The sequence below is a fragment of the Alligator mississippiensis genome, chromosome 13 (genome assembly GCF_030867095.1).
Source record: "Alligator mississippiensis isolate rAllMis1 chromosome 13, rAllMis1, whole genome shotgun sequence".
Lineage (NCBI taxonomy): Eukaryota > Metazoa > Chordata > Crocodylia > Alligatoridae > Alligator > Alligator mississippiensis.
Window position 1 is genome coordinate 8,179,928 of NC_081836.1, and position 19,039 is coordinate 8,198,966.

General features: G+C 49.7%; 1 protein-coding gene across 2 annotated transcripts in view; it reads right to left on the minus strand.

The window, feature by feature from the left end:
* Window positions 1-15,613, minus strand: part of PUSL1 (pseudouridine synthase like 1) — a 57,606-nt gene extending 41,993 nt beyond the window's left edge. For both annotated transcript variants that reach the window (XM_059716658.1, XM_014610101.3), the window contains exons 1-3: window positions 15,472-15,613; window positions 12,511-12,568; window positions 652-839 (exon numbers count right to left, since the gene is read on the minus strand). In XM_059716658.1, the coding sequence (XP_059572641.1) occupies window positions 652-839; window positions 12,511-12,568; window positions 15,472-15,608 (383 nt within the window). In that variant the 5' untranslated portion in view covers window positions 15,609-15,613. The remainder of the gene's footprint in view (window positions 1-651; window positions 840-12,510; window positions 12,569-15,471) is intronic.
* Between the last annotated feature and the right edge of the window lie 3,426 nt (window positions 15,614-19,039).

The window sequence follows — 19,039 nt, forward strand, 5'->3', positions numbered from 1 at the left end:
CAAAATTGTACACCCACCCCGCTGAGCAAAGCATCCCGTTTCATTACAAGAATAATATCCTGGGGGATTCTGGTTTCACTTTTCTCCACCAGGTCATGCAGCAGAGCAGACTGCGCTGAGACGGGCTGGGGCTGGGGCTGGGGCTGGAGCAGGATGGGTGTGGAGCCTGCAATTCCAACAGCAAACCCTGTTTACTTGCTCTCAGGTTTTTATGCTGTGGGGCATGATCGTAATTCGTTGGGTTTTTTTAAGTGCTGGATGCAAATACACAAGCAAATGGAAGGCTCCTCTGAAAAAGGGCTGGACTACAACACTGTCCACTGATAATCTAGCAAGGACTGTGTAACCCAGTTGTATGGCTAAACTCTGGTGGGGTGGCCATGCCCTGAAACTAGTGACTATAAAGGCTGGCTTCCCTAGGAGACCCACAGAAAGTCTAGCTTAAGGGGGGACCCACAAAGGGGCATTACTGGGATGCAGTGAGCTGGTCATAGTGTTGCCAGGCTGGCGGGATAGGGACCCTCTGGGTGGAGCAGGGCAGCTCGCAGAGGCATCTGATAGAGCCCCACCTGCATATGGATAAACACAGGACTTCTTCACTTCCTCCCCCCATGACCACAAAGCAAAGCCTCATCCCACCGCCCAACTCACCGGATCTCTTCAGATTTCAGGCAGCGATTGAGAGAGGAGACGAGAACGCTCCCAGGAAAAGGTGGCTTCCCAGCCCACCTCTGGATGTCAACGTGTGCCGAGTTGCACAAGGCGTGGACGCCAGCATCCGTCCGGCTGGAGATGCAGAACTTGATGGGAACGAGAGGTTTGAGACTCTGGGCTGCCTGCTGCAATGCAACACAAGAAGGGATCGTGAGCATGTTCCTGTGGAGCCCCTAGGATATGGCAACCCCTGCCTTCCCCCACGCCACTGAAGTCACCAGGAGTTTTAAGACACCCTCACTCCCACCAAAGTGCCTCGGCCTTTGTCCTGAGCAAGAGAGAGAAAAACACTGACTGTGCCTGTTGAATGAGAGCATGTACAGCAAGCCTAACTGCCAGTGGCTATTCATCTATGCCTTCTTTTGAAACCAGTTTTATGCAGCTACCTTTTGGGGGAAGAGAGATTTCTCAGCCCTCACCTCCACCATGCTTACCACGACACAGTGCAAAGAACTAGCGTCAAATTGCTTGAGATATAAAACTACCCTCCCCCATCACTGCCAAATACAGAAGAGCCCTCTGGGCCTCATCGGGGCATCAGATTTGGATGCACCGACGACTTCCACCCTCCACGATGAAACCCAGGCCCACAAACCACTGGGACCTTCTATTTCTTTAGGCAGCGGCTACAGTCGACCCGATCTTTCAGAACACAAGGGGTCATTTTTGGATGCCCGATCCGAGGCAGTCTAAAGCAGCCTGATTTCCAGACAGTGAGCACCTGCCCTTGGGAGAATCAGGCTGTTGCAAAGGGTGTCTCAAGCTAGGCACCCAAAAATAGAGGCATGAAAAGTCACTTGTCACCGCTGAAAATGTAGGTCACTGCTTTTCAGATGATTTTCATCATGGGGGAAGAACCGAGCACTCGCGACAGATGTTAGTCACAGTCCTTAACGCTCTGCTGGCAGGTTCTCAGGTGGGCTGGGTGCGGGGAGAAGATGGTGCAAAAGCCTAAATAATACAGTAGAAAAGTTTTTTTTCCCCTTGAGATAAAAGTTACTTTCTTCTGAGGTAGCTCTGGCCCTAAAGCTGGCTTACACCAAGATGATATACCATCCCAAGCTTTCCCTGGCCCTGGCTACTCTTCCCATATTGGGGCAGTAATTGGAGCAGAACTGAGTGAGCAGGGGTGAAATTTAACTCCGTATTAGGCCAGGTGGGCAAAACTATTCCCGTGCCTTTTAAGTGACACTATAAAGGGAGGGAAGATGCTGGATTACATTTGAAGCCACATGCTGGGCGTGACAACCGGTCCAGGTCCCCAGGGATTAAGCACGGTACAGCAGCTCCTCAGTGGACACCAAGTCGCTTACTTCTATTTGTCTACAGAGGTTTCAGTCATCCTATTTCATGAAGCAAGGGAGGCTATCCGCACTCCTAGAAGACTTGTGGCCATGGTGTGTTCAAGAGACTGATCATCAGCTTCAAGGGACTGACTTTGGCAGTCTTTTGCCAGGCGTAGGCTTCATCCTTTTGTTTTCCATGAAGACCATCTCTGTGCAGAAAACTGCAGCTGATGGCTGTAGGCATATGTTCCCTCCCAGCCATAACGGGAGCAGGGCCATAATAAGGAACAGCACACTTCCATTAATTTTTAAAAGCAGAGGAGGAGCCAGGGGACCAGACTAGCAATAATGTAGTGCTGATGTAATGGATTTCCTTAGGCCCACGGATTAAGGCCCTCTCCCAATTATATGCAGGAGTGAGAGGCCAATGCATGGATGTCTAGGCAGGTGCGCTAGTGAGAGGATAAATGGCACAGACCCACTTCACCAGGAGGACAGGACGGAATTTCTTTCTATTCACTGCCTACGGCATCGGACGAGGCTGCTTCTGTTTGCAACGTCCCTTCCTTTCATGCTGAGACCTGCCTCCACGTCGACGCGACGTCCCGCTCACACTGAGCCTTATGCCACAGCAAGACTCAAAATGGAAAATGATGCATATGTAATTTATGCGGTCCGAGGGCTGCATCTCGCTACTGCCAGAATCACCCTGCTTGGGCATGAAGCTGCAGCTGGGATGTTCGCGTTAAAAAATGTAAAATGATGCACTGGCATACTGATCCTTGCCAATTTTCAAGAAAAGGGGGGAAGCAGCTTGGGACCAGTCAGGTTTTGCATAATGACTTGGGCAGGACTGATGAATTAAAAACCTGTTTACAGAGCCATCGCACCAAACCTGTTTACAGGGCTATCACACCATGCTTCACTCCCCTTCACAATAACTGTGTTTTACTCCCTTCTTCTACTCTGTTGTACCCAAGAACAAAGGACTGGAAAAATGAATGGGTAAGCTATTATAGTTCCCTGCTGATAAGGTAACTAAACATCTCTGAAATGAGTCATTAATGTGGGGCCTCAGAGAAGTGTGTGTGTGTGTGGGTTTATCTAGATCAGGATACGTTAGATTTTCTTAAAACCTCTTGTGCAGTCCGGGCAGGTTTTAATTTTAACATGTTAGCAAGTCAGGGTGAACCCATGACCAATTAACACACATTAAGACAGCTTTCTGTCGACACCAGGGTTTTACAACAACCCAGCTCTCACAACCATACACGTTTTACCCTCGTGCTTGAGACAGAAACGCGAGTGCAGCTGGCACAAGTCGGACACTTCTAAAAGATGGACTAAAAAAAGAAAGGAAGAAAACCAGATTGATGGTTATAAATTTCCTTTCCTCTCCCACCTCCCGTCCCAAGGAGACCCAGCAGTGATCTTTATTAGATTTCAATTTGGTACCACGAGTCAATAAAGATTTAACCGCTGACTCGGAAATGCCTTCCAGACTCCCACCATTTGAGCAGACAGGATTCCGGCCTCTCCGAAACAGACTGCTGCATGTACGGGGAGGCAAGGAAAAATGTAACTGAGCTGCAGGGGGAAGGCCTGGGAACCAGAATGCAAACAGCCCAGGCCTTTTCCTCTTCCTAATCCTTCTATTTGGAGTTCACATGTGGTTACAATTAACAATGAAAATCTTTATTTATTACCCTTAAGCAGAGAGGAGCAGACAGAAATTAAACAGTTTGCTTCGGCAGACCCTGGCATGTGGCTCAGCAATTTGTTTGAAAGCGAAGGCTGAGTTGAAAGGGTAAACTTTCTACATGATGCGTTTTGGTTTTGTAGATTTTTTCTTTTCCAGGCATCAGGGAACCACAGCAAATCCACAACTGAGGACCCAGGATGAGAGATGGAAAACATCCTGCTCTTTGTTACAGACCACTCGGTCCTCCACCGCTTCCCTAACTCAACACGGTTCGTGCATCCTATTTTGTGCCTCTGCCTGAACAAAACGGGTTGGTCCCAAGGGAGCGTGTCCTACGGCAAGGTTCGGGTCCCTCCCCTCTTGGAGGTTGGCCTTCCTGGACAGCAGGCTGGAAAGGAAGAGAGGACAGGAGGAGACGAGCCCAGTTAATCATTCCCTACACCTCGGTCAATGAACCGCTGAGACGCACAGCTGGATGACTGGGACAACACAAAGCTATTTTCACAGCTGCCTCTCTCCAGCAGGACGTCCTCCCAGGCAGAGCCCTCTGGAGAGGACACCAAAGGAGATACAGGCTGGACTGGACGTTGGAGGAAGAACGTAATCAAGAGCAATGTTTAAAACTAAGCTAGCGAAAGCCGCTCTCCCTCCAGGCCCACAAGCACGTGGACCTTCAGAGACGCCGCCACCCGTTCCTGCCACCGATACCTTTCGGTAGTTCAGCAAAAGGATGTCCTCATCCATCTTCTTGCACAGAGCGTTTCTAAACCGCTGAAGCCACTTGCAGGAAACTTAGAAACGACCCCGGGACTCCCGTGGGCGTCCTCTGTGTGGCACCCAGATGTCCTTTGAGCCTGTAGGCAGATGGCAGTTGGCTTGCCTTCATCCCTGTAATGCTAATCTGCTAACATCACCCGCAGGGCATTATGAAGAGACGCATCGTTTACTCGTCAGTAATTGTGTGCGTGTCAGCTGGAATTTCTCCTGCGCTTTCAGGAAAAAAACCAACCACCCCGATAATAAAATAATACTGCTTTGGAGCGGCACAGTGCCTTTCATCTGAGCAACTCAACAGGCTTTACCAATATCAATTAAGCCTCTGAAATGCCCCTGCTGTGTATTATCTCAGGGCTCCACTGGGGAAACTGAGGCAGGGAGATTAAGTGACTTGGCAAGGACATCCATGCCACGAGAGGGAAAGCTGGGGCTGGCATCGAGGCGCTGAGCTCATCTCTTCGTCCTACTGCGTTTATGCTAGCGGAAGAGCGGACTGAAATGGCTCTGCCCTCCTGAATGGCTTCTGGGCACATCAGGTCCCAGCTCTCGGCTTTCTCTCAGCCTGCGTTTGAGTCCAGGTTGGCGCACGCCGAAAGTGCTCCGTAGGTCCAATCCAGTCCCTTTTCTATTCAACTCTACTTTCTGGGATGCAATCTCTCCAACCCACTGTATTCCCTGAGCAGGTATATGTGTCTAAAGCTGTCACTTCACATCATATATTCTCGAATACAAAGTGATGTGGAAAACATATCGCTTGCCAATAGCAGGTCTGTTCTTGTAGCAGGGTAGTCACTAAATGGTTCCACATTTAGCACCGTATCAAAGTTTCCGCTGCTGTGTGCCAGCACGATATGGATTCCCATATTGCCGTGATTACACAGGGGCTCGTTCCCTCCCCACACTTGCTGGAGATGGAGAAAGAGAATAGACCCATTAATGGTTTGTGGAAAGAGCCAGGAAGAAAAGGTGCGTTTCCTTCCCTCACATTAAATACAATCTATTTAAGATGGTCCCTTGGGAGATTCCTATCCCTACGGCTGCTACACGGTTCCAGGTCCCTCCTCTCCCCAAATCAACAACAGATGCATTGCAGAGGAATGTGTATTATAGTCAATGGTTTGGAAATACGGATCTATTCTTGCTCCTTTGCACAGGGCTGCCTGTTGGTGTAAGTCGTGGGATACATAGCCTAAAACAGACTCTGGTTATTTATACAGACCTCTAATATTGTATCTCACTGTTGGTTAAGCTGTTGCTCATTAAGGACCAATGATGCCTGGCTCCAGAGGCTGAAAACTGGCAACTCCGCTGAAAGACGCAGAAGCAGTACAATTTATCCATGCGCAAAGCTGTCTGCACAAGGCTTACGTACTTTTTATGACCATCTCAAACAGTCCAAAGAGGGCTTCTGGGAGACTTAAGCAATATGTTGGTTACATGTTGGCCCTTCTTTATAATCTGTGGTTTTAGTAGCATCTAGAAGACCCAGCCGAGACCAGTTTGCAATCCTGACAGGCATCACAGATACAGGGTGCTGAGGCACTGCTCCGATCAGGTCTCCTGCTCCTGGGCTCGATTTCCCAACTGCTTAGACACCAAAAGCTTTTCTGCTGAACTCTCCCCAAGAACATCTCTATTCTTTGTGCTGCTCTAAGTAAAAGCCCTGCCCGGTCAGGACCATTAAGAAAGCTCTCGCTCCTTCACATCCCAGGACGAGGACCTCAGAGGGGACCCTGCTTTGGCGATCCCAGCCTGACTCTGATGAAGAGGCAAAAGGCCACATGGACTAAGGCTCCCCGGTAAGTTTGCTCCACAAAGTCTCTTGGCAGTCGTGCGACAGCGGAAGCCACTTGTCCACAAAACATGCCTGATCTGCAAAACCCTGCAAACAGAAACCTGGAGCCTGGTCCTGCTCCTGTGGATCACAACTCCACTGATACCACTGACGCTCCAGTGATGTAACCGAGGGAGAAATCTGATCTTGCAAAAAAACAAGGCTTCCCTAAGACTCTGATACCCCGGCAGGCATATCTGAGCACAGGGCACTAGCATCCGTCCCACGGGCAACCCGTGACCTGCACCAGGTCATGCAGAGAGCAGGCAGCAAGACACCAAATAGAATCTGATCTTCCCATCTCTCAGCCCCATGGTTAATGACTAAGCTAGGTATCCTCTGTGAAGATGCAGCACTAGGAATTAGATTTTGGCTAGGTTTTAGACAGCAAAAGGGACACTCTGGGGAAACTGCACATGGAAAGGAATCCTGCTGATGGGAAAGCCCCAGCGTGTGTCGCGGTAGCTCAAAGCAGCCCTCGCAGACACCTGGGGGCTTTCTTGGAACCAGAGAGCAGACCCTCACCTGGTGTGAACAAGCCCAGCTTCATCGACCACAGCAGCACTATGTGGATTTACACCAACTGGTGTTTAATGGGATGGACATGAGCAGGGATGAATCAGAGAAGGAGCAGCAAAGTGGTTCACTCTGGCCAGAAGGCAGTGTCTGCAAGCCGGCCTCCGAGATCACCAACAGCGCTGTCCAACCCAAACAGGACTCGCAGATGACTGTTCCCTGCGCCCACCTTCTTTTCCTTGGAGCATGTTCTAAAACGGCCTCACATGGTCCTCCCGGACTGCTCCCCCCCCGCCTGTCTCTTGCATGGGAAATATTATCTGGATTTAGCACAAAGCTGCCGGCCAAAGCAGAGCCTTGAGCAGGAAGATTTGTTTTGGGCAGCATTCCCCAGTGCAGCAGGAGGCAGCGTGCCTGGGACACAGCTCAAACCAAACAGTGGGCGCCTTAACTTCTCCCTGCCTTGCCTGCACTGAGACAACGAGGCAGAACTAGCATGCAATAGCCCAGGGAGCTGGGCACTGCCTGCCGGGGGCGGTGTCCCGACCACATCAGAGGTATAAATTGCATTGCAAGTATTTCACGATGGAGACAATCAAACCGTGTGTGGCCTGCCAGCTGCAGTGCTGATGGGGCTTGATTCTCCATGTTCTCATAACCGTCCTAAGTTCAGGGGACTATTTTCACACAGCAACAGCTGCTCATTTGAGTACTAGGGAAGGGAAAGGTCCAAGTGCTTGGACTTCACATTCAGGGATCTCTTTGTTACAGTTGGGTTATTCGTATGAGCAAGGAGTATAGGATAAGGTCCTGTATTATGCAAAAGTACGTGACCCAAGACGCGGCCTAGTCGCAAGGGCTAGATTCTGATCCAAATGCTGGTGCAGGGCAGGTGTGTTCGGAGCTGAGCTTCTGGACTGGACACATTGCTAGACATCACAAGTCCTGAAGACTGCAGGAGGAATTTGCTTTCTAAGCAAATAGGGTTTTAACCACCCACAAAAACCACCCCATCCAAACACATTAAAAAAATCATCTTTATCTGCCTGCTTAGTTTGCAGAACCCATACTTGCCTCGGTGTCCTGCAGACGGTCTCCGAACTCTGTAACAAATCTGAGCCCATCTAAGACAAAGCAGTTGTCACCATAGGGTTCAGGTGTGGCCCTGACTGCAGCACAGAGACATCAGGGGTAGAAAATAGCATTCCTGTTCAACAGCCCTGTATCCAAGCCCTTGCGCTACAGGAGGATCTCTCCTAGCCACCTTAGCTCTACAGCACACAGCCGAGCAAGAGGCAGAGTGGCAGTGAAAGGCCTGCCCTCCCCAACTACTCCATCACAGTTTTAATTATACTAATTGATGCCACACAACAACGTCACCTCAAGGTTTATTTGCTAGTCTGCAACTACAGCCTAATGCCAGATCTTGGTCTGCGTGGAACTCATGCCCTTCCACCGAGTTAGCCTCCCAGCTTCAGAAACCTGTATTTTGGAGCTCGAGGCTGCTAGAAGGTGGAGCAAAGACAACTAAATTCCTACAGGCTCCAGAAGCTTTTTATTATCGTTTCTTTAAGACATCCCATGTGGTTCTAATAGACACAGCCCAGCTCAGCAGTGCCCAACATCAATCCGACCACATGAAAGGGAAGCGCATATCCAAGAATTGGCCGGCATGCAGTTGCGGGGATCAAAATGCCGATGCCATGAAATGACAATACCAAATACACTCATCCTTCTGCTTTATTTTTAACGGCCCACTCTTCCCATTGCCTCGTTAAACAAAGTTGCTTGCTTGGATGCTGCCAAACCACTGCTGAGTTCATCCCAAATCCCAAACAGCGACAGAGGAGGGGGAAGAAGCATTGCTCAGCCCAAAGGGTGAGGTCAAGGGTTCTTTCCCTTTTGGGTTCCCTCTAGAGTTTATGCGGCGTCCCAGATAAGGGCACTCACGTGTCACCAAAAAGCAGCACAAATGATCATCTGGAAGAGACAATACCAAGCCACCATGCAGATCCTTCTCAAGCCAGGCAAGGGCATTGGTTCGCTGCTGACTTGGAGAGCTCTTGCTACCTACCGAATTGCACATAGCCACAGCCTGCAGCACACATCTTGTGCATCCCCTACACATATGCGCACTTGTAAGGAAGGCAAAACGAGTCGCTACACTCAGACACTAGGACAGTGCGAGTCAACATAAAGAATCTAGATAGGCTGGAAAAAAATGTATGGTTTATCTTCTGCTTCTGGCAAGTGTACACCCAAGCCAAGACATGCCAAAGGATAATCCTTCTTAAACCACAGCCTAGAACCATGCAGCCTCACGTGATACATGTTCAGGATGGCATGCATCAACCAGCTGCAGCACAAGGCATCTGGATTTTAACCTCTTCCAATAGCTTACATCTCCCAAGCAAGCAACAGGCATGCCTTTTAGTTTAGCCCATGACTTATTCTGATTGCAGGGAGAAAATTAAGACAGCAGAGTTTCCTTTTAATTACAGCCACTTGGAGGGAGGGTGAGACATGGGAACTGCCGGCAGGGTGTACTAAGCACAGTTCAATATAGGAATGTAATTAAGCGAATGCAATGGTACAAGAATGCCCAGATGTGCAGCGTGTTCATTCTAACCACGCAAGTGACCCACTTCCCACTGGCTGAATGAATCACGGGTCCTGCTACCATCTGCTACAGAGGGCAGTGCTGACTACCGCAGGAAAGCTCCCGGAGTTAACACAACTCCTCAGTCTCTGCATGCGGCGTTTGCAAGATCCTGCCTTTATGGGGTGCATTCAAAGGTAACAGCCAGGATCATTTGCAAACTCCATATCTACCCTTGGACATGCCCTTGGCCGTGTATATCTCTTCCCTTTAATGTTTGCCTCCCTTTTTTGTCTTCGCAGGAAAAAATAAAGGACCTTCTGAGTTTCACTCTTGTGTACAGCGCATTAGGTGCTTTCCTTCAAGGCAGCGGGGGGGAAGAGTGCGACAGTAATGAGGTGCTGCCCCAGTTAGACAGTGGTTTTGCATGGGGATGTTTAGCTTTAAAAAAATTTCCAGTGTGAGATCTTTTAAATCTACTGGTCTGGGGTTTCATCCCAAACTACTGCTACAGACTGAGCCTTTGGGTCAAGCTTGATCAGACAGAAGGATGCTCCGGCTGGTGGTGGCGGGTGGGGGAAGAGGCCTGTTTCTATATTCTGCTTTAAAGAGGAATCACATCAAATACGCATCAGTCCCAGGGGCAGGGTCCAGACCCCCAATTCAGCTCCCTTTTCTGCTGCCTGTCAGAAGATACCCTACGCCCACAGGCTGCACTGTCAACCCCTCCTTTGTGCCCCCTCTCAATTATTTTTTATTCCTATCTGCCTCGCCGCACATCCTAGGTACCAGCCAGCCCACAGCGAAACTTCTGGGGCACTCTCCAGGATGGAAACAAGAGGAGGGATCCAAACCTGTGCCTCCTGCTTCAGGGAGACTGCTCCAGCCCCCAGGCTATCATCCAAGAGGTTGCCACCACTAGCCTTGTATTAAAAAATAATAGCAGCTACCACCACATTTGATGAAGCGCCCCATTCTGTCAATACAGGTTAGGCAGATACCTGCTGGAGCAGGCCCACCTCAGTGGCCTTGGACAGAGGAACTCTTCATTTTTGGATCCTGATAAAACTGTGATGCAAAATGCGGGGCAGTTCAGAGCCTGTACAGCAGCCCAAAACTAGGTGCTTCGGGGGATCTTTAACATTAAACAGGGAAGCTCCTTATAGTGTTCAGGCACCTCTGGAGTGAGGCGTCAGCTGGGCAGGGGTTTTCAGAAATACATTTTGGGTTTGCTCAGAAATGAAGCCCCCAAGTCCTGCTTTAGACATCTGAGGACTTGGGCTGACAGAAGTTACTGTGAGGTGTGAAACAGCATATGGACTTTCCACGTGTCAGCTCCTCTACAGAAAAGGTGTGCAAACATGTTGTTATGCCGCAGTACATGAAAGCTAAACCCTGACAGCTCACCCCTCTGGCCCTTCTTCTCTTCAGGCTCCAGTTTCCCACCTGTAAAAGGGGGATAATAATCTTCTCCCACTGGGGATTTGCAGATATAAAAATACATTCACATTTGCATAGGACTGAGATACTACACGTAGGAGAGCCATGTTGGTATATGGTCAGACCGATCACAATCCTCTTAGTGATGGTACTGGGAAGAACGGAGCTATCTAAGTATCAAATTTGTACACGTGGAAACAATTCTGTTTTGCTTGCTTGCAAAGATTCTCACTCTGTCGAGCAGCTGGTGGGAGGAAGGCAGACAAGGTAAGACTCTATCGCTAATTAAACACTGCCAATGGCTTTACCTGGACATACGACCTTCTGCAGAGGGATGCACTTAAACCACCTACCCTTGATCAAAGAATTCCTGTACATTAGACAGGTCCTGTAGCAACCAGGTGCTCCTGAGACTACAGAAAAGCAGTGACTGAGACAAGGTGCAGCAGCTTTACAGGATAACAACCACTAGGAACCTGCATGAAGATTAAAGTCACGATTGCATCTCTGGTGGAACAGACTGAGCTAACAACCCCGCTGCGTGTTTACTTGGAAACAAAGCACCCGTCATTAATGTTAACGTGCCATGAAGTAAAAAGCTTTTATGTACATGGGCTTGGAACAGAGCAGAACTTTCTGTATGGAGAGCCAGTTTAACAAGTGCACTTGCAGGTTTGGGAACTAATAACCTTTTGCACTTCTATGCAACCGTCTGAAAGCGCTTTGCAAACTTCCTTCCAGTGAAGTTCACGTGCTCAGGGAAGAGATGCCATTTAATGCTTATGCTACAGATGGGGAAACTGAGGCACAGAAGTACTGCATTGCACTTACAAGGCCACATAGCGAGCTAGATCTTATCTGCATATGGATCTGCACCACTTCAGCAAGTCTCTATGTGGACACTCTTAATCAACAGCAGCTTATTCTCAGTCAATTTAAACCTGCCCTAAAATGAGTGAAACAAAACTTAAAGCAGTCTGATTTAAAAGGAGATGCTCACACAGACTTTTGCACAGATTTGACTAAATTGGTTTGAAGCCACACCTTACATTCATCTTACACTTAGGCCAGTCCTGTGTGTGGAGCAGAGCACACACAGGCAGACTGCTGGACTAGCCAAAAAAGGAAAAAAAAGAAAAGAATTGCACTGTCTTAAATAATACCCTGATGGGCAAGCTTGGGCAAGTTCCTTAGGCTCCCTCTGCCTCAGTTCTTCCATATGCAAAATGGGAACAAGGCCATTGATTCTCTTTGTGCAGGACTTGGAGATTTACTGTACAAAAGCATCATACAAAGAGTATAGTATAAATTATGCATGGTTAATATTTACAGAGGTCACTGTTGGAACGTAATGTACCTCTCACACACCTTTCTTCTTTAAATCTGGTGAAACCTTGGTGACTTGTGAGAGCAGCAGGACAATGAGACAACGTGGTGAAATTCTCTTCGCTGGGAGTTTTCAAGAGTCTGGAGAGGCATCAGTCAAGGGAAGAGGAGATGTAGGGTTGGAGACAGTGAATCCTGCATCTCTGCAAGGGTATGCACTGGACAGCCCTCCAGATCCCTTCCAACTCTATGAATCCACTGTGTTGCATTTTCATTGCAACAGCTGAGACTAATCAGTGACATGGAAAATACCTACCTCCAAATAATTCTGGACCCCGAGCCATGACTGATCTGCCACCGTCCGTACAACACCACTGCAGAGAAAGAGAGAGGCAACAGTTACTGTCGATGGCCAAGCTCCAGCCAAGTTCTCAACACAGACAACAGCATCACGCCGAGACACGAGGCTGGGTACACCAGCCAAAAAAGTGACAGCCACCATTTTACCAAGCAACTCATTGTCACGGGGATGCAAGAAACTTTTTGTATCACTCACTCAGGGCCACATGCTACCTTTTCCTTCTGTGACGACGTGGGAGCAGCAAACGGTAGGATCCAGCTGGCAGCTTGCAGGGAGGAAAGCCAGGAAAAAAGGGCACCCTCCCACTGCCATATAACTCAGAGGCCCCTTGGCAGGTGCTACTTTGAGAAGGGGGCTCAAGTGCTGGATGGTGGAGGATGAGCCTCCCCCTAACAGCAACCATCTCAGGTGTGGGGGGATTGCCAGGAGCCAACAGAATTATCTTTTACTGCACAGGCCCAGCCCAAACCCATTAAGAGAAAAAGGCAGGTTCAGTGGGTAGAGCAGCAGCCTAGGACTTTGGAGACCCAGTTTTAAGTCCCCGCTCTGACAACAACAGTCACTAAAGGCCACCTGCTTAAAGGATGGGGACAGACACAAGTGGGATATTCAGTGTTTCTGAGACATAGGATCACTGGTGCTTCTGACAACCCCCCAAGGCACCTATCTGCATTTGTATGCAGTTAAATGCCTTAAGAATCTGGCCTTTACTTCCCTGACTTTAAAATGAGGAATACAAATGTTGACCTACCTTGCAGACACGCTGTGAAAATAATGCATTAAGTACTGTCAGATCATGAGACACCAGCATAAGAGGAGCCATATGAATACCATAAATAAAAGTCAGTGCAAAAACACCCAGCGACTGTCACGGGCTTTGAATCAAACAGCAATGATTTTCCCCCTCCTGAAGGCGGCTAGCTTCATCAGACCCGTGAAGATCCTCACTGAGCAAAGCCCTTAAGCACAAGCTTAACTTCAAACCTGGGCTTATATCCCACTGATTTCAAGGCGTCTTAAGTGCATGCTTAAGCGTTTTGCTGAATTTGGCCCAAACTGAATAAGAAAGTGCATTTTAAGACTTCCAAAAATTCACATTGAATGGAGTTTGCATCTTCCAGCCATAAGAACTGCCCCATTTATAATGGCCTGATCTGATTATAGGCGAAGCTGGGTAGACAGTAATCTGGCACTAGGATTTTAACAACAGATGCCATTTGCATATTTTATATCAATTAATCCTTTTTTATTCTGCTTGCATTGTCTTGCTAGGAGAATGTCTCACTGAGACTTAAGGGGGAGAGAGAAACTCATTCATGGAAAAAAAAAAAAAGTGAAATAATGCAATCTCAGCTGTCAAAATGGATTACGCGGCATACACAGCATTCAAACTGTCCCCACAAAAGTGAAACAGTCCCTTCCTTGCTTCTAAAGAAGGCTTTATTCTGCCTTCGTTCTCTCCCTTCCAGTCCAAGGATTAAGGGAAAAAAGAGTAAAATAAAATACTCTGCATTGGCAAAAACTTCAGTTTTTTCCCTTTAACTTTGTAAAAAGACTTGCGAAGACCAAAGCAACTAAAATCCAACCTTTTCTCACTCTCTACCCAAGTCCGGATCACCTCCCCAAACTTCTTCCTACTGTGTACCCCCTTCCAGATTTACCAGCTGCCCCTGTACCCCTACTAGGATATTATAACCTCTTATATACTAATTATTATAATGAAAATTAAATCTGCCATTGCACAGTTTCTCCGGTGTATCCGCCAGAGATGTATGGGGTACGTGTACCAGTTTGGGATCCCCTGTCCTGAACTGTTCTCAGAAAAACCCGTTTGGGACACTTCCACTGCAGTCACCACCAGGTTTGATACGAGCTCATGGCTGGTTTTTCAATGTCCACAAGAGTGGACAGACTTTTGCAAGAACTCAGCAGCTAAATAAGAGTCCCATTTATAATAAAATTCGTCTCTAGACAGATTTCCTAAGAGCCAGGTGGTTTATGTGTAACCAACAGGCCAACTGGCACAGGGTGCTGAGTTGGGGGGAGTCTTGTGACGGCCTTTCTTTCATATTTCATACCCCGGGGTTTTCCTCGCTGGAAGGTGGTAGCAAAGTTTGGCTAGTGAGTCCAGAAACAGAGGTCCAAGCCTCAGGCCAGATGTACAGGGAAAGTTGCCGTCTGTCGCCAGTGGAAAACTGGTCATGGGGCTGGGGGGTGTCAAAGGCAGCAAGATGTGGTATCAGCCCCGTCTCCCTTAGGTGCTGTCGGGGATGAAAACTGGTCTGGTCAGCTGTTCTCGCCCATCTCTTATTTCAAGTCTGCAACGTCCCTCCGCCCGGCCCCGCCAACCGCTTTGCTTGCATCCTTCATCCAAGCACCACCGTCATCCCACCGGGGTGAGAGGTGCGTATCATCGAGCAGAACGTACCCCACGCCGACCCTTGCTAAACCTCAGAGGAGTTTCTGTTCACAGGAACAGCCCTGCCGCCCGTTCTTCCTCTTCCCCGATCAACCCCGTCCGCCCTCAAACTCTTCGTAGCGCCGCCGGGTCTTGCTAAGCGCAGGGAAAGCAACCAGGTGGGAGCTACCGCACCCTGGTAAAATTAAGGATGATCAAGGCAAGGCCGGACAGGGCAGAGACTTGCTCAGCAAGGCCCCTGCCATGCTGCCCATGGCATTTGCAGTCTTGGCTTGAGGCCGCGTGTCCCCTCGGCGGAGGACCAAGAGAGGCATGGCTCGGGCCAGCTCCCCTGACCGCTGCGGGGACAGCGGGGGACGGCTCTCCCAGCAAGCGCCCTTTACCCCCGGTTTGGTTCCTAGAAACAAAGCACAAGGGAGAAGCAACAGCAGTTTGGAGACGCTGCCTCTTTCCACACAGCGCGGGCCGGGCCGGGCCGGGCCGGGCCGGGCACCCACCTATAGCGCGTCCCGCGATACTGGAAGAGCACGAGGTAGCGCATTGTCCCGCCCGCTTCCGCGCCGGCCGCCGGGGGAGCCGCCCCGGGGCGGGGCCGGGCCGGGCCGGGCCGGGCCGGGCAGCGGGGCCGCCGCATCCGCCTCCGCGTGACCTCACTGTCCCGCCGCCGCCGCCGCCGCCGCGCTGCAGCCATGGCGCGCGCGCGTGTGTGTGTGTGTGTGTGTGCGCGCGCGTGCACCCCCCGCACACGCACAGACTCACCGCGGTGTATCCACACACACACACCTGTGCACCCCCGCACACACACATGTACACACCGCAGTGTATCTACACACACACACATGTGTGCACCCTCCCCCACACACACGGACATACCGTGGTGTATCTACACACACACACGTGTGCACACCCCCATGTACACACACGGACACACCGCGGTATATCTACACATACACACGTGTGCACCCCCGCACACACACATGTACACACCGCAGTGTATCTACACACACACGTGTGTGCACCCCCCGCACACGCACAGACACACCGCGGTGTATCTACACACACACACGTGTGCACACCCCCATGTGTACACACAGACACACCGCAGTGTATCTACACACACACACGTGTGCACACCCCCGTGTACACACAGACACACCGCGGTGTATCTACACACACATGTGTGCACCCCCGCACACACACATACACGCCGCGGTGTACCTACACACACACGTGCGCACCCTCCACCCCCATATACACATGTACACACCACGGTGTATCTGCACACACACATGCACACCCCTCCCATGCACACACATATACACCATGGTGTATCTACACACACACGTGCGCACCCCCCACTCCCGTACACTCACACATGTACACCGCGGTGTATCTACACACACACGTGCACACACCCCCACCCCTGTATACACACACGTACACACCGTGGTGTATCTACACACGCACATGTGCACCCACCCCCGTATACACACACAGTGGTGTATCTACATACACGCATGCACACCCACCCCTGTATACACACATGTGCACACCATGGTGTATCTACACACACATGTGTGCACCTCCCCCGTATAGACATGTACACACCACAGTGTATCTACACTACACACACGTGCACCCCCCGTATGCACACACATGTGCGCACCCCCAGTATACACACACACACACAGCAGTGTACACACATACACACACCTGTGCACACATACACAACAGTATATATACACACATGTACACACACATGGCAGTGTACACATGTATACACAGCGGTATATATACACACATAGTACACACACAGCAGTATACAGACATACGCACAGCAGCGTATCTACACACATGTGCATAGTCCCCCAGCATACACACACACGGCAGTGTACACACACACAGCAGTATACATACACATGTGTACACCCATGCGCACACACGTACACACCCACTAATACACCTACCATGCACATATGTACACATACACCAGTATACACACACACACAAGTACACACACACCAACACACCCACCCACCAGTATTTATATGCACATATGTACACACACACTGGTGCACAGACATCAGTATCCACACAGGTGCCTATATGTACACACGCATATGCACACACCCCCCCCCGGTACACACACACGTATACCCTCAATATACACAGACATGCATATACATACACACATATCAGTATCCACACATGTGCCTATATGTACAGACACACCAGTATACACATGCAGATATCTACACATACAGCAGTATCCACACACACATGCATATATGTACACACACCCATATACACACACACACATATGTATACACACTAGGGCTGTGCAAAACTTTGGATCATGATTCAGATTCGGAGATGATTCAGACGATTTGGAGGCCGAGCCTACAAATCCGAATCAAATCGCGGGAAGCTTGAGGCTTTCCGAATTGATTCGGAGCTTCCAAATCGAATCGCTGGCATCCGAATCAGCTGAATTCGAACCCGAATCGAATAGTTCCCTATTTGCACAGGCCTAATACACACACATACATACACACACACACACACACGTATATGAACACACACGTGTACATGCACTGGTATACACACACATATGTACACATCCACAGGTATATAGACACACACCTTTCTGTACACACACCAGTATACGCACACGGACATACTCCTATGTATACACACACATTTACACACACACAACACAAACATATAACAAAAATATTCTTCTGCCTGGTTTTGCAGCCTGGACAGCTGTGGGGAGAGCAAGAGCGCAGAACAGACCGGAGACCCGTGGCGAACATAGGGAAACTGCCCAGACCTAGCGCGTGGCCCTCCGCAGCTGAGAAGCCTGCAAAAGCACAGTAAAAGAGCACAAAACACTGGGTACCATTCTCAAAAGCACCCAAGGGGCTGCCTTTGCTGCAGGCTCAGCCCATGGCAATAGCAATAGCCCCGGTGTCCACGCAGGACACTTGTGCCTGAGCTGACGTGTGCTTGGAACCAGGATTATCGCGATGGCAGTGACAGATCCTGGAGTCAGGCAGGGGGACATTTCCATAAAGCACTGAGGACACGGCAGACCCTTGGGGTGGAGAGTTCAGGGGTTGCTAACCTTTTGGGCTATCCTGCAGCTCCCCAGGCTTTCGTCCTACTGGCATCCTGCTCTGCTGCTGCTGGGGGCTATTTAGTTGGCAGCTATTTAGTTCCTTGCAGCTCACTCCATTCTGCTTCAACCCCTCACTTGTGCATGCCAAGAAAATGTCATGCTGGGAGGCTGCAACTGGGCCCCGGAGCAGTGTGCTCTGAGTACCCCAAGGAGCGTGACTTGGAGAGATGCAGAGGGAGCACCCTCAGGCACCCAACAGCCTGAACCCCTTTGGCTGCTGGTGGGACTCAGGCTCTGAAGTGCATACAACCCTTTGGACGATGGGTCCTGGCTCTCTGAATCACTGGCCTTGGGCGTAATATCTTCTAGATGCATGTGATTTTCAACCTGTGCCTCTCCCTTCTCTGTGTCCAGGGGGAGCAGCAGGATTACAGGATACCCTTTTCCATTTGGCCGTGGACCCTTCCACCCCATGGTTCCCTGACTCATGAAACCCACTAGAGCCCAAGGATAAAAAATAAACCAGGCTTTCACTATTCAGACCATAATTACGAGCATCCTGTGTCCATGGAACGTGCACCATGCAATCCCTTCTAATTAATGCAAAGGCATTCAGCATCTTGTTGCAGTTTAATATCTGTATGGGGATTTGCATAGATTAACATACTAGCAGATGCAAGCAGTACTGCAGCCTACACCCAGTCACATGGGAGTAGCATAAGAACTGCCTACATTTCTCGGGGCATCCTAACACCATATCCACACAACCACAAGCCAAGCCTCGGCTCATGCAGAAACCCCAAACCAGTGCTGGGCACCCAGGCAAGCAGAGGAAAAGGGACACCTTGCTGTGCCTATAATCCTTAACTCAGAGAACCCTAATTGATATTAGGCCGGAGTCCCTGTGTCTATTCAGTACTGCTCTCCTGTGAATGCCCTTGCAT